Genomic DNA, 16,087 nt, shown 5'->3' with positions numbered 1-16,087 from the left:
GCAACCCATCGCTGTTTCTCTCTCACATCAAAGTTTTACTCTCTCTCTACCCACCCCCCAATATCAATAAAAACATATCCTCAGGTAAGAATTAAAAAAATCATTTCTGATTTTTTAAATATTAGTTGTAATTTTGATGTGATTATGGGAAGATGTGAGTGCAGCTTCCACCTAACTCCACCACTTGGGATATTCTCTCCTCCGATTTATTTTTAAATTGGGGCTACAATATACGACTCCCTCAGTCACAGTACTGAGGGAGTATTGTTTATTTAATAACCATAAATATATTACTTATTTGAAAGAAGTAGCTTCCTATGAAGAGTCAAGTGATTGCTCTTATCAATGTCATGTACTGCCTGAGGATGTGCAAACTCCACGCCTAGTAATACACTGGAGAATCTCTTGCGCATGCGCCACTCTACTGTCTATTGCAGCACTGTTGCTAATAGCAAAAAAGCAAAACAAGTGAAAACTAGGAAACCTAAAAATGTGGACAATGGCCAAATAAAATACACTGTGCTAAATTTATTCACTGAAATATTATACAATAGGTAACATGAACAAGTCAATTCTAAAAATGTATCAACACAGATATACTTAAAATGTGGTATATAGAGTAGGGTTTTCCCCCTACTCTTTGTTTTTGGCAAACCGCAAACAAAATGTATAGCACGACAGAGAAATGGATAGGCACATGTTTATTATAAAAGCAAAAAACAATGAGAAGGACAAAAGCAACCCTGAGAGAGCAGTTATCTCTGAGGAAGATGAAAAAGAAATAAGCGAGGGTGGGGAGAAAAGGGTCTTTCAGTTGTCTCTAAAATATTTAATTGCATTTCATTTTTCTAAAAACTCCTTTTAAGGAAAACAGGTTGGAAGAGTGAAAATTTGGGTTATTTCCAGATAAAGATGAAAAACACCCTTTAACACTTATTTATAAGAGTCTCCGTCTTCACTCAGTCTCCTTTGCCACCAACACCAACAAAGGCTAAAGCCCGCCCCCCTTCCTGTCCCAGGGCCATTAGTTACCAAAGGCCCCTGACAGGTGACAGCACATCGCCAAGCAGCTCCCAGGAAGGCCGGCCCAAACTGCAATGTGTTCATGCAATGATTCGGATACATTTTCTAAATGTACCAATTTCAGCTGTACACAGCTGAAAGCCAGGCAGTCTGTAACTGGTTGGCAGGCAGGCTGGCAAAAGACTCATTTCAGCCTCCTGGGTGAGAAAATAAAAATGCATGGGCTCTACACCCAAACATTAGAGCACACGTTCACTTTAAGGCACAATCAAAAAATCCAGACCGTAAGTCGTTTTCTCAAGGGCACAGAAATAACAGAGCACAGAAACAAAACAATAGCAATGTCAATAAGTACTAATTATTCCATAAAGACAAATATTACCATTACACTAAGGATTATGCAATAAGTATGTTTGTAAGTATAGAGTAAGTTTAAAACCCCTCAAAAAAAAAAAAACTCAAACAAGCAAAATTATATATTAAAATCATTTCAACTCTCCTTAGATTCAACTGATACTGTGACTAAAGGTGTCATGTTTTGTAGCCCCATAACCAGAAGTGTGAATTTAGCTTTTTGATAGAAGAATTAGCTTGTTTTGACACATTAAATGATTCTTACCAATAAAACTTATGATGCAAAAACCATTATTTTAAACACTAAATAGTTTAGACTATTGCGATACTTTGGTCCAATGTTAGCCTTTCTTAACAGTCTCAAAATTAATAATGGTCAAAAATTTGGACAGATTTGTGTCATTAAATGGCCTTCACTATTGTTCACAGAATAAAGCCCTTAATTGATTAATGATCGCAGGGTGTCTATCGCCATCTAGTGAACGATCACTTCAATTACCACACCAGTCACTACAACTGAGTCCGTTTTCTTGGTGGTTCAAAATGTGGTTCAAAATATATGTCCACTTAGTGCTATCACCTTGCCCAATATCCTTTTTATGCCTCTCTATACATACATTGAGAACACACACAATTTATATAGATTCACTTTTGAGTGTCTCTAAGTTTCCATATTACCTCTCTGGAAACAGCAACTTCATTTAAAAAAAAAAAATAACTTGCACACTGTCACGTCCCTCATACAATTTCCTTAACCATTAACTAAATCAAAAATCACAGAACAGTTTAAGAGTGAAAGATCACACCTGGGAAAAGACAATATTGATGTCCACTTGACACAACTGAGCATTTTTATAGTAAACCTGTTTTTAAAAGTACAATTAGTAATTACTCTGAACACTCTAGCAGCCATAATACATTTGATTACAGAAATTATTAGGTCACCAGAGCCAAAGCTGCATAATTCTGACAAAACTGAACACATGCAAACTAGACTTAAAAATAAAAAGGGAGGGGCACTTCAAGGCCTCCCAAGACTGTGTATTAATCCATATACAAATGGAAGATTTTATCATCTTTTCCGATGACATGCTACTAAGTTCCCTTCTCATTAATTTCCACTTGAACCTTAATCTAATTTATCCTACAAGGACTTTAAAAGGAAACAACTTACAGGTTCATCAAGTTATACGTTATTTTGTCCCTCCATCTTATTACAAAGAAAGGCCAGACTGATAAAGTTACAAAGGTATTTCAAAATCTCAGCAAACTGACTCTCATTTTACACATCACTCTTTCTGCTTCTCTCATAATCAAGAGATGCTTGAAATCACAAAGGCCTGGCCATATATAGAAAACACTAGTAAACCCAAGGACAGATTATGACATAGAATATTCATTCTGCCATTGTTAACAATTATCACCAACATCTTAACAACCGTTTTTATTTTAGGAAATAATCTCTCTAAGTGGCTTTGAATCTTCTAGAATAAGATTTCCAGGGAGCAACTGTATCCCTATTATTTCTCATTAATCTCACATTACTTTAAAGGACCACCTTCCACAGTTGTTGTGTTTATAATTTGTGGGAAGGAGCAAAGGGGAAAGAGAAAACGGGGAAATAGAAACCAAGAATTTAAATCACACACACTTATTTCTAGATTTGTCTGAAAAAAATTTTTTTAAGTGGGGAAAAGCAGGGTTTTTTATAGTTTATTAAGATTTGTTATTGTGATATTTTATACAATGGAAAAGTAAAAACTGAGTTTAAAATCCAGCTAAATGAAAATATTGCCCATAAAGTACAATGGATTAGGGGAGTGGGGGAGATCGCTGGACAAATTTGGGGCTTATCATTATCAACAGTGCCCTTTTAAGCTTGTGGATTTCTGAGCCAATGCAGAAAATGTAACTACAGGGATTTCCCAACAGCAAGAGGCACCCTCCAAGGGAGTAAATTGTCAACTATTGCCTCTCGTGAGAAACTTAAGAGTAACCTTGATCCAATCTCAATAGTCAACCCATGTATTATCACCCAGTTGGGGCATAGTGAGTGCATTTCCTAATACAAAAATAAGATGGTATTCTATCAAAGCCACTGGATACAGATACAGAAATAAAATTTAAATAATTTTAAAATAAACTTAGCTTAAGAAACTGAAAACATCCTTCCCTCACTTCAACTAGTAAAAAAGACCTGTGTCTTGAGATGAGTATCAAAAAAGATGATCTTCCAGGAATAAGATGTAGAATATAAAGCCGAAGTACAGTCATGAAAACACCCTGAGATGGGGCAGACAACCCTCATGCAGGAAAAGCCTTACAATCAGGAAGATGTGTATTCCAATTCCAAACAGTCACTTACTAGACTGCACCTCTTTGAGCTGATCTTTCTCATCTGCAAAATGGAAACAGTATTACCTGTATCAACGGATTCTTGTGGGTTTGAATGAAATAATGCATCCAAAAAACCTCTCGCATGTTGCCGGTGTCCAGTACATGTTTTGCCCTTCCTCCACGCGCGCTAAGCCAAGTCTTTGACAGAAGGCTGCCAACGGAAGGGCAACTCTGAACATCCTGTGTGTTTCATGCCAGCTATGTCTGTGCAACCCACTACAGTAGCCACTAGCTACGTATGGCAATTTAGAGTTAAGTTTATTATAATTATCATTAAATAAAACAGAAAATCCGTTTCCTCAGCTAGGTGGCACTAGCCTGATAGTAAGTGCTCACTAGCCCCTTGTGCCTGGCAGCTATTGTATCGGACAGTGCGGAAGATGGAGAACGCTTTCATCATCTCAAAGTTCTACTGGACAGGGCTGAGCTGGACTCTTAAGCAGGGTCAGCAAACTTATTTTTCTGAAAAGGGCCAGCAAGTAAATATATTTAGGCTTTTGCAGGCCATGCGAGTCTCCATCTTGACTACTCAACTCTACTGTTGTAATTAACATAAAAGCAGCCACAGGCAATACATAAAGGAATGGGAGTGGCTGTGATCCAAAAAAAATTTTACTTAAAAATTAGATGGCAGACTGGATTTGGCCCACAGGCTGTATTGCCAAACCATGCTCTAGAGTGTTCTGAACCCAGACTCCCCACACAAGGATTCTGCCCATACCCACTAACTACCTTCTTAAGACTAACAGTCTTAAACCTAGTGACAGGAATCAATAATTTACTAGAGTTAAAAGGAATTAGTATTTCATGCAACTATTCTTTTACAAATTAGGAAAAACCCATACACACAGTGCTAAAGCAGATGGAGCTTACAGTGTCAAATCTATTGTTATCTGGCCCATCTTCCTAAAGCAAGTGACTCTCAATCTGTAGCGTAGGGGTCTTTACAAATTTCAAAGGTAACATAGACAAGACAGAACTTTTAATCTCTCTCTTCTAGATTTCTCCATCTTAGGAAATGGGTCCACTAGCTAACCAGTTATACACCAAAAGCACAGGCATCCTCCTTGATTTCTTCCTCCCCTCCACAATCTGACCTAATATGACAGTTTAAAAAAAAACAGCTGTCTTATGTCACTTAGCTCTCATTCTTGCTACTTCCTAAAGCCTTCCCTAACCAATCTAAATTAGCCATCTTAACTAATCTAGCACCTTGTTTTATTATCTGCACAGCATTTACTTCTATCGTATTGTCTTAGTTATTTTTCTGAATTTATTTATTCACTTATTTATATAGTATATTTTCCCAAACTATTCTGTCCCCAACCCAAGTCCCCACCACATGCACCTCTACACCCCCTGCCCTGGTGAAATGTGAGCCTCAGGATACAGGAACCTTTTGTTTTGCATGACACTCTATCCCCAGTGCCTACAACGTCTGGCATATAGATGCTCAATAAATACACACATAAACACACACACACACTCTCTCACTCTCTCTCTCACCTAATAGATGAAAGGATCACTATCTAAAAGCCCATCTCTCTCAAATTTGTCCTAAACAAAAGGGAGTTCTTGAAGTTGTATAACTACGCAACAAGCTTGGTTCTCCCACATTAAAACATGTATAGTTAAGACACTTCCATTTTTAGAGATGTGAATGTTACACCATTTACCTCCCTTCCTTTGTATGTCACCAAAGCAGCCAGTGGTTTGGCGTAAAATCTGCTGTAGGAAAATCCCAGGCAGCCGTACATACTGTTTGCCGTGAGCTTCAAAGCCTTCTGTCGAATGTCATACTGCAGGCCACACAAGGACAAAAGACAAACAATAATATTCGCAGGTACTTATGCATTACACGAGATGTCTTTCTAAATGACCAGCAAGAAGGAGAAACCTTCAATATCCCTGAAGAAAAGAACTCTTCACACACCCAACACGCCCTCCCAGAGCCATGACTCCCTGACTTCCTAGAAGCAAGTAAACACAAACCCCGAAGCTCCTGAAGTCAGAAGAATCTTGCTCAAATACAGCTTTGCAGACAGAGGCACCTTCCATTTTGAGGCACTCTTGTGTTTTTGAATGGTTTCCTACCCACAAATGTAAAATAGGCACTCATGCATTTGCCCACAGCATCATGTTTAAATCATTCCCAGATAATCAAATTCTAAAAGCTGAGACTGTCACTCGGATGTCTCTTAGTGAAGTTATACCTGAAGAAAAAGGTCTGGATTTAAATCTTGCTGCTTCATGAGTTGTTTGACTTGTTTTCTCCGCTCTACCAGTTTCCGGATCTCTCTGGGCAAAATGCCCATTTCTAAGTCTGGATCTGGCAGCTCAGGGATCTGTTCTTGTTCTTCATCCTGATGAACACACAACAGAAATTTCAGACAAATCAAACTTTCGTTAAATAAATTTCTAAAATATTTTGCGGGAGCTTTACCCCATGATCACATCTTGAAAAAACTACTTGTACAGTAAAGGTCTACAATGCATGAGCGGTAAAGAAAGAGCAGAGAAGGCTGCAGAATAAGCCAGTACTGCCCAGTACCTCCCACCCCTCTAGGTAATGACAAATGTAGGTATCAGTAGATATCATTTAAAGGTGTGAATTTTTACACATGCTCCTCTCTTCTCGTCTACAAGATTGGGGAGAAACATGTTTGGAGAAATAGTTTTTAAAATAAAAACACTAAAAGAGAGACCTCTAGGATTAAAAAAAACAAAACAAAACAAAACAGCAACTAAACTGTTTTAGGTCATGTGTACTACCAGACAAAATGCTGTAATTTCTATGGAAAATAACAGCAATTACTATAAATGTTTTCGACTAAAAATACAAGTCTAAATACTAAATCAGCAAATTTCTTTTAGGAATTAGGAACACATATTTAAATAGGTCATGGCATTTCTGAAAATTAACACGTACAGTGGTTGGGCAAAAGTACGTTTACAGTGTGAGTATATGAAACAGTCTATTCTTGTATTATTATTTATTAATTATTGTATTATTTTCCATACAACTGTACACCCACTTTTCCCCACCCCTGTATATTCCTTAGCATATATGTGGTACCTTTTATCTATAAATTGCTTAGGAATCAGTAGCAGAATAGCAACATTTTAGAAAAGCAACCAGTAGCCTGCTTATATTAAGATTTACAGCAGGAAAAAGCAGGGAAAGCATTAGACCATTTTTCTCAAGCCTCCATTAGCTCTATTAACAGACTGCAAACAAAAGCCAGGCACATTTGCCCTTTCAAGGATTCAGAATTAAAAATAAACCTCTTCGTTTAAAGTATGTCAAATCCATGCCACCTGATAACTCAGCTTTTTACAAAATATCTAATTTTAGAAAGATCGATAATTTCCAATGAACAATCTTACAATAGTAGCAGGGACTTATTGTTTTCCAATATAGCAAATGATGGTAACAAACCTATTAAAGAGATCTTGATATACATTCCAATTTATCTACAGCAACTACGGAGGTCAGATAAAGCAAATTGAAAGGATTTGGAGTCAGGAAATGTATAATCCATGCCCGGCTCAACCACCACTAGCAATGTGGCACTAGCTGCTCTGAAGACCAAATGACTGTACAGAAAACGAGACGGAACCTAAAAATTGCTGCATGTATAGTATTTCGTAGGTGACCTTTAAGGCCCCTTCCAACTCTGAAATGATTCTATTATAGATCCAGAATCCAAACTGGAAAGCTCAAATAAAACAGTGTTGGGGGAGGAGGAGTGCTAATCATGACCATTATCACAATGCTGACACCGTGGCAGGGCAGAGCCCAGAGCACATTATTAATCAGATGCAGTCACTACCTTTTGAGGATGTCTACCTAATACTGTCTCTGTAAAATGATCCTCTAACCCCATAGAAAGGCCCATCCTTAGTAGACATGTTTGTAGTCTATGAACCAACTCCTGTGGCCACAGTTAATGGGACCGGGCAGGCTAGGCAACCCTGTAAGGTTCTCTCTGCTGGGCATGCGGAGAAGTACGGGGCTGAAAAACAGCTCCCATGCACGTGGGCGGAACTAAAAGACATGTAAATTCAGGAGCTAGAAAGCAAGCAGACATCTGCCACAGGTACAAAGCAGCAGAGAAAAACAATGCACAAAGATAGTGTGTTAATTTGTTTTTTACTGCTAGAGAATTAAATCTAACCAATTTCCCTACTAAAAGTCAAGTGTAGAAGCTTTATATATAAATTATTAAGCTCTAAACAAAACTGTTGACTGAAGGATCACTGGTGAGATTGAAATCCATGTGAGAGAATTCAAAAAGATTATTTTAAAAAGGTTGTTTAGTGAGTAGAATCATTAAGCAATGCTTTCATGGAAAAAATTTAAAAGGCTGAAAATACCAAGTGTTGAAGACGATGGGGAAGAACTCACACACATGGCTGACAGGAGTGTAAAATGGCACAACTACTTAGGAAAACAATTGACAGGTTCTTTTCAAATTAAACACACACTTCCTATACAAACCCACTTACTCCCTAGATATTGACCCCCTCCCGAAATGAAAGCACAAATCCACAAAAAGATCTGTACAAGAATATTCACAGCAGCTTTATTAATAATAGTCAAAAACTGAAGACAATCCAAATGCTCATCTCGAGAGAAGTATGGGATATTCTTTAGCAGTAGAAAGAAAAGAACTGCTGATAATGAAGCAACATGGATGAATCTCAAAACCATTATGTTGAACAAAAAAGCCAGCCACAAAAGAGTACACGCTGTATCACTCCATTTACATGAAGCTCTAGAACAGGCAAAATTAAGCTATGGTGATAGAAGTCAGATCAATGGTTGACATACGGGAGAGGGGACTGACATACCAACACTCATGGATGAAGCTAGAGCGGTGCTCATAGGAAAATTTATAATTGTAAATATTTCTATTACAACAGAAGATCTGAAATCAATAACCTAAACTTCCACCTTAAGCAACTAGAAAAAGAAGAGCAAACTAAGCCAAATAAAGCAGAGAAAAGAATAAAGATTATAGCAGAAACAAATGAAATAAGAGAACAAAGAAGCAATAGAGAAATCAAGAAAACCAAAGGTACTTCTTTGAAAAGGCCAATAAAATTGACAAACTTTTGACTATAGTGATAAAGAAAAAAAGAACAAACTACTAAAATCAGGAATAAAAGAGGGACATCACTGCTGATCTTAAAGAAGTAACAATGGTTATAAAGGAATACTATGAACAATTCTATACCAACAAATCAGATAATCTACATGAAATGGAGAAATTCCTAGAAAGACATACACAACTGAAACTGAACTCTACCAAGTAGTTAAATAATTAACACGAATCCCTCACAAACAAGACCAAAAAAGAAGAAGAAAAAGAAGAAGAGGAGGAGGAGGAGGAAGAGGAAAAGAGAGAGAGAAGAGAAAGGATGGAAAAGGGAAGGAAGGGGAAGGAGGGGGAAGAGTAAAGGAAAAAAGGGAAGGGAAAGGAAGGAACACTTTCCAACTCATTCTATGTTGCTGGTATTACCCTAATATCAAAACCAAAGACATGAGAAAAGAGAACTGCACATCAACAGCCCTTACAAATCCAGACAAAAAACTCCTTAGCAAAATCGAATCCAACAACACAGAAAAAAAAAAATCATACACCACCAAGACCAAATGGCATTTATCCAAGAAATGCAGGTTGGTACAATACCCTTTTGTGATAAACACACTCAATAAACTAGAATAAACTAGGAACAGAAGGGAGCTCCCTCAACCTGAGAAACGACACCTATGGAAAAGCCACAGCTAGCAGCATACTTAACGGTGAAAGACTATATGCTGTCACCAAAGATCAGGAACAAGACATGGGTGTCCACTCTTGCACTTCTATTTAACATTGTACTGGAGGTTCTAGTTAGGGCAATTGGGCAAGGAAAAGAAATAGAAGGCATCCCGATAGGAAAGAAAAATTAAAACAATCTTTATTCACAGACGACATGATTCTGTATACAGAAAATCCTAAGGAATCCACAAAACTGTTAGAACTAATAAATGAGTTCAGCAAGGTTGCAGGATACAAGATGAACATACAAAAATCAGTTATTTTTCTATACGCCAGCAATGAACAATATAAAAATGAAATTAAGACAATTAATTTATAGTAACACCAAAAAGGATGAAATATTTAGGAATAAACTAAATTTTAATAAGTGTAAGAACTGTACAAAGAAAACTAGAAAACATCATTGAAATAAATCAAATATCTAAATAAATGAAAAGACCCAATTTTCATGGATTGGAAAACTCAACATTGTTAAGATGACAATACGCCCCAAACTGATCTATAGATCCAGTACAATTCCTATTAAAATCCTAACAGCTATTTTTGCATAAATCAAAAAGATGATTCTAAAATAAACAAAATGTGATACGCTCCCATACAATGAAATATTCAGCAATAAAAAGGAATGAAATACTAATACATGCTACAACACAGATAAATCTTGAAAACAGTATGCTAAATGAAATAAGCCAGACACGACCCTGGCTGGTGCAGCTCAGTGGATTGAGTGCCAGCCTGGGAACCAAAGGATCGCCAGTTTGATTCCCAGTCAGGGCACATGCCTGGGTTGGGGGCCAGGTCCCCAGCAGGGGGCGCACGAGAGGCAACCACGCATTGATGTTTCTCTTACTCTCTCCTTCCCCTGCCCTCTCTCTAATAAATAAATAAAATTTTAAAAAAAGACAGAAGCCAGACACGAAAGATCACATATGATATGTGCAAAATACACAAATCTACAGAAGCAGAAAGAGTAGTGGTTGCCTGGACCTGGGAGGGGTGAAGGGAACGACAGAAGTTACAACTAAAAGGTAGGGGGGTTTCGGAGAGTAATGAATGTCCTAATATAAACTACGGTGAAGGTTACAAACTCTGTGAATACACTACAGCCATTAAATTGTACACTTTCAATACGTGAATTGTATGGTATGTCAATTACATTTCTATAAAGCTGTTAAATAAAAAAGGCACAAAACTACTCTGAGTTTCCTTCTAATCAACCCTCCCCCTTTTCTGACCACTAAGAAAGGACATAATGCACCTTTTAAGAGAGAAAACTAAACGCTAACCCCCTTGGTTCTCTTCTTTAAGAACTACTTTTAATCTCAGTTTCAAGAACCCCCAGTTGAACACAAACCTCTGTAACTTTCTGTGTCTCTGAAGCAACTCTTTGCACTGTTGTAAAACAAATGTTGAACTCTTGAATGATGGAAGGATATAAACTGTTGAAGTCCAGAAGCAAAATGAACTTATCATAAAAACCTGCAATGAAAAAGCCACGTTACAAAAAGTCTTTTAAAAAAGCAGATTTGTCAAAACATTACATTAGAAGCACTAAACTCTGACGTGCATCAGAAACAGTATACTATCCAGAGCTGTGAAGTAGCTGAAAGGTAAAAAGGAGTCGGCTCTACCACTCTACAAAAATGACTTGGACTAGAGTGAAAACTGGTCACAAGAGATCCTCTCTCACCTTGAAACCAGCTACAACTGGTCCCTTCTCCAGAAGTTCCCAAAGTACACCATTATGACAGGCAAATACCTTCCCATATCAATTACCACTAGACAGGTGTCATATTTGTTTTAAAAAAATGTTGTTAAAAATTCTCCAAGCAAGCATTCCCTCCCACCTCTGCTCCAAAAATATTTAGTAAGCTCTACCAGTGAGTGGTTATATACATATTTTTACAATCACACCTTCAAAGAATAAAAGGAGCAACTCACTTACCTGTACACAAACAGTGCTAAAATCAGACAAGAGATGCATATGTCAGTAGTGGAACGATCCACCCTTTTTACTTGCAAAGAGTGAACAGAAAGCTACTATATTTCTCTAGGACATTTACAAAGAGTTTTCTTCACCTTAAGAAGAAACCGAATAAAAGTAAATGTCCACTAGTAAGACAATAACGACAACAGCAAACATATTAAAAGCTTACTCCGTGTCAGGCATTATACTAAACAATCACTTTTACTCCTTAAATCTCTGTGGTAGATATTATTCTTATCTCCATTTTACAGAAGAGGAAACTAATGTTTATAGAGGTTAAACGGGAAGCCCAAGACTACAATGCCAGAACTTAAGCCCTGATCTATCTAACACCAAAGGACAACTGGACTATTTATCTGTTTCATTACAACTGATTAATTTAAAATGCTTCTGCCCTGGCTGGTGTGGCTCAGTGGAGTGCTGGCCTGCAAACCAAAGGGTCACCAGTTCGATTCCCAGTCAGAGCACATGCCTGGGTTGCAGGCCAGGTCTCCAGTCGGGGGACACATGAGAGGCAACCACACATTGATGTTTCTCTCCCTTTCTTTCTCCCTCCCTTCCCCTCTCTGTAAAAATAAATAAAATCTTTTAAAAAATAAAATAAAATGTCTCCTACTCAGAGTTCAAGTTACTGATAAAATTCACATTAACTCTTGCACAACAAAGTGAATATACTTAACACCACTCATCTGCACACTTAAAAATGATTAAGATGCAAAAAAAAAAAACAAACAAACAAACCCATTTTCTACTCTATGTACCACAAAACATCTTCTTTCCTACTCAGAACAGAGAAAAGTTATTCTCCTGTAATAACAGAAGTTAGGTTTGGTGGTTACTGTCTAAGCTTTGTTTGATTTTGCTGTCCAATATAAAATAATGTTATTATGAGACCTATTTGCTACTCTATAAAATGTAAGCCATGTCTTCTACTTTCTCAAGCCTAGTTCTGCATTAAGAAATTCCTTAACACCAGGGCAAGCCAATTCAATGCCCAACCTTACCAACTTTAGGATCCAATACCAAGCCTCCGGCATAAGCTGCTTTCTTACGTCCTTTCTTGTATTTACTGGCATCTCCATCAATGTCTTCATCTTCATCTCCCTAATATCAAATGGAGAGAACTTCACCAGACAGCAACTAATTCTCTAATTAAGAAGTTTTATGATCCCCTCCCCTTTCCAAATGCAGTATATGGTTTTAACAAACATTCTTTACTTTTAGTTAATGGTTCTACCTGTGGGGAAAGACAGTTATTGTAATATGTTCATGAAGCTAAATGAACATCAAGCACGATAGTTACCGAAACAAATGCTGTATCACAGAGCTAATAAATATGCAAATTTTACTTTAAAATGTTTCTGAATTCATAGAACCTCACTTTTTAAAATCAATGGATACTAGAAGTACAACTCTTCATTTTATGTAAAAAATTGGGATTATAGAAGAGTCCCCTTAAATTTATAACATTCATGATGTAAAAATATAAAATTATTTCATATAGCTATTAACATTATTCTCATGATTAATATGAACCCCTTAAATAAGTAGGTCCAGCCCTGGCTGGTGTGGCTCAGTTGGTTGGAGTGCCATCCCTGTAGACTAAAACATTGCCAGTTCGATCCCTGGTTGGGGCGTGTACAGGAAGGCAATTACTGTTTCTCACTCACATCGATGTTTCTTTCTTTCTTTCTCCCTCCCTCCCTCCCTCTCCCTTTCTCTCCCTGTCCCTCCCCCCCCCCCTCTAAAAGCAATAAAAAAAGGTCTTTGGGTGAGGCTAAAATAACTAAATAACCAACTAAATAAATAAATAAGTCCATACTGAAAATTTATTCCTAAGTAGTTAATTGTCAACATTCAATGCCTCAGCAGAAGCAAATTTCTGTAAGGTAATAGTCTCTATACCAATTGTGATAATGTACATAAAACAATACAAGAACCTGAATCATTTTAACATTAAATTCCCATTCTGAATCCATTGCTATCAGTGCCAATGGAACGATAGCTAAGTTTTAGTTCCATTGTGATGGAGGCCACTTCAGAAACCCAATTGTGGAGACCTTAATACTACTACTATGTAAAAATGCAACAATGTAGCACAAAAATAAAGGCTCATGGGTTTAAGGAAATAAAAGATTTAACTGGCATGCAATTTTGGGTGGGACTAAGGTAGCAAAACATTTTCCATGTATGGTCACCCATCAGAGAGGTCTAACGCCTCCCTCAAAGAATGTCCTATTTCATAATTTTTATCTGTACAGAGAAAAAGTGGAGAAGGAAATGACCACAGAAACATAACAGAATAAACTTGACTCAGTTTCTACAGTATACAGAAGATTAATTATTTTGGAAGCAGATGTTATCACAATTTTAAAAAAAACCTATAAGGTAATAAAAGGGGGGGGGGTAAAAAAAGGCAAAACACTAAACAATTTTAGACCCACCAGTTTTTGCTGAGGCTTCCTGAAAATCTGCTTGTCGGGCACAATATAGTTGTTTTCATAAAATGCGTGAAGCAACAAGAACTCATTACGCTCGGCTCGTCCACCCATCAGCGTCCTAGACTATTAAACAGAATTTCTTTTTCAAATTTGAGCTCGAAATCACAACAAACAGGAGCAACTTGGACTTTTGTAAATTTAATCATAGCACCTCCTTTAAAAATCATTGCTTATAACATGGGCTGTTTTTTTTTAAGGGTACTAAATTATTTCTAGCATTTTCTTTAAGCATTATACTTAAAAGGAGACAAAGAGAGCCTAAAATACTGACAACTTGGGCTATTTCTTTTCTCCCAAATGGACCATTCCACAAATGAAACACATCCAGATGTTAGAGATGATCCTTATGTTCACCCAAATTTCAGCATACTGCACCTGGTTTTACTCCCCTTCTCCCAACCAGTTCTTCATTTTACAAAAGAAGCCCAGCTTTCAGAATACAAGTTACTCATTTTATAAGGATGCATTTAGACTCATTATCATGTAACAACTACCCCAAGCAAACACTGAATCCAACAGGAAATGCTTTTCCCCCCTCTAAGTTAAATTTACCATAATGTTCCCAGCGATGTTAGTGATCTGCAATGCTAATGGAAGAACATTTAGCTCACACATGATCTGCAAAATGAACTTGGCATCTTTCCAGGTGTGTTCCAACAGGTACAACAGATGAGAAGGTTCACTGTACAGAAAAGTAAGAATGAAGCAGAATCAAGTAATTAAAAGAAACAATGACTATAATCAGAACTTCATAAAATATTACAGAAATTCTTGGTATAAGTAACCAGAGCAATGTCACCTTGGCTTTTGGAAATAATTTAAAATAAGGTCAGCATAAAACTGGTAATTCCCTCATGCCATCGATCCCAATGCCTCTCTCCAAAAATCAAAAAAAAATCCCACAAAGATAAAGTTATGTGTTAACTACAACCTGAAAACACCTGAATCCTTTTATTCATTCCACCTAGTAAGTATGTCTCGCGTGCCTATGTGCCAGGTATCCTGTCCTCAGGGGGCCTCTGTCCTCAAGAGGAAGACAGAGTATAAACAACCCATTAAATATATGCTATGCTATGCTATATAATGCTAAGTTAAAAAGAAAAATACTAAGAAGTAAAGGGACTATTATCAGGAGAAGAGACTGAATTTTCAGTTAGGGAACCAGAGAAGAGTTCACTGAGAATAACTGGGGAGGGAAGAGCATTCACAGTAGACAAAACAGCACATTCAAAGGCCCTGAGTACAGTGCAAATCTGGTGGTTCTAGGACCAGGAAGGCGACCACTGGCTGAAACGGAGAGAATGGAAGATCAGGACAGAGTTAATGGCAGAGAGACACACTACACAGGACCTTGTAAGCCAAAATAAGGACTTTGGTTTTTAAGTCACTGGAAGATTTTGAGCAGAGTGCCATCTCTGATTCAACTTTAGCAGGATAATCTGATTGTGGGGTTGAAAACAGAAAGCAAAGGATCAAGGGCAAAAGCAAGAAGACCAGTGAGAAGGCTAATATAAGACCCAGTCAGCCAGGGGAAGGAGGGTGGTGACTCAGACCAGGGTGGGTCCAGTGGAAGAGAAAAAGAGGCCAGATCTAGGCATATTTTGAAGATAGAGCTGTCAGAATTTCCTGATGGACTGAAGGTGAGATATCGGAGAAAGGAATCATGAATATCTGAGGTTTTAAGCCGAGGATGACTTAGCTGGTTTCCAGCAGTACCGGAAGAAGAAAGAGTTACCATTACTAAAGGGAAGACCACAAGAGGAAGCTAGCGGAGAAGATCAGAAGCCCAAGCTAAGCTGGAGGTTTGTATTAGACACCAAATAGAAGGTATCCTGGATACAGGAGTCTGGACTTCAAGAGAGAGGTCGAAGCTGAAGGTATGCAGGTGGGAGGCATGAGAACCCACATGGAACTGAAATTTGAGACTTGGTGAGATCACCTAGAAAAGAAGTACATCCGAAAGAAAAGCAGTCCAAGGACTTGAGAGGTGTGGGCGG

The 16,087-nt window shown here is 37.7% G+C and overlaps 1 protein-coding gene and 1 non-coding gene across 2 annotated transcripts in view; both read right to left on the bottom strand.

Annotated features, from left to right (window-relative positions):
* The window catches only part of POLA1 (DNA polymerase alpha 1, catalytic subunit), a 278,486-nt gene that overhangs the window by 221,555 nt on the left and 40,844 nt on the right, over positions 1-16,087 (bottom strand). Inside the window, exons 21-26 of the mRNA XM_054581169.1 lie at positions 14,643-14,772; positions 14,034-14,153; positions 12,594-12,693; positions 10,957-11,081; positions 5,988-6,137; positions 5,451-5,573 (exon numbers count right to left, since the gene is read on the bottom strand). Of these exons, the coding sequence (XP_054437144.1) occupies positions 5,451-5,573; positions 5,988-6,137; positions 10,957-11,081; positions 12,594-12,693; positions 14,034-14,153; positions 14,643-14,772 (748 nt within the window). The remainder of the gene's footprint in view (positions 1-5,450; positions 5,574-5,987; positions 6,138-10,956; positions 11,082-12,593; positions 12,694-14,033; positions 14,154-14,642; positions 14,773-16,087) is intronic.
* On the bottom strand, positions 11,585-11,714 carry LOC129077010 (small Cajal body-specific RNA 24). The gene has a single exon (XR_008529774.1). It is a non-coding gene; the product is annotated as a small Cajal body-specific RNA 24 (non-coding RNA).

Source organism: Pteronotus mesoamericanus, unplaced genomic scaffold, assembly GCF_021234165.1.
Source record: "Pteronotus mesoamericanus isolate MK-2021 breed Mesoamerican mustached bat unplaced genomic scaffold, CSHL_Meso_final contig_65, whole genome shotgun sequence".
Lineage (NCBI taxonomy): Eukaryota > Metazoa > Chordata > Mammalia > Chiroptera > Mormoopidae > Pteronotus > Pteronotus mesoamericanus.
The sequence above is the reverse complement of the archived record's forward strand: the minus strand, read 5'-3'. Positions and strand labels throughout refer to the sequence as shown.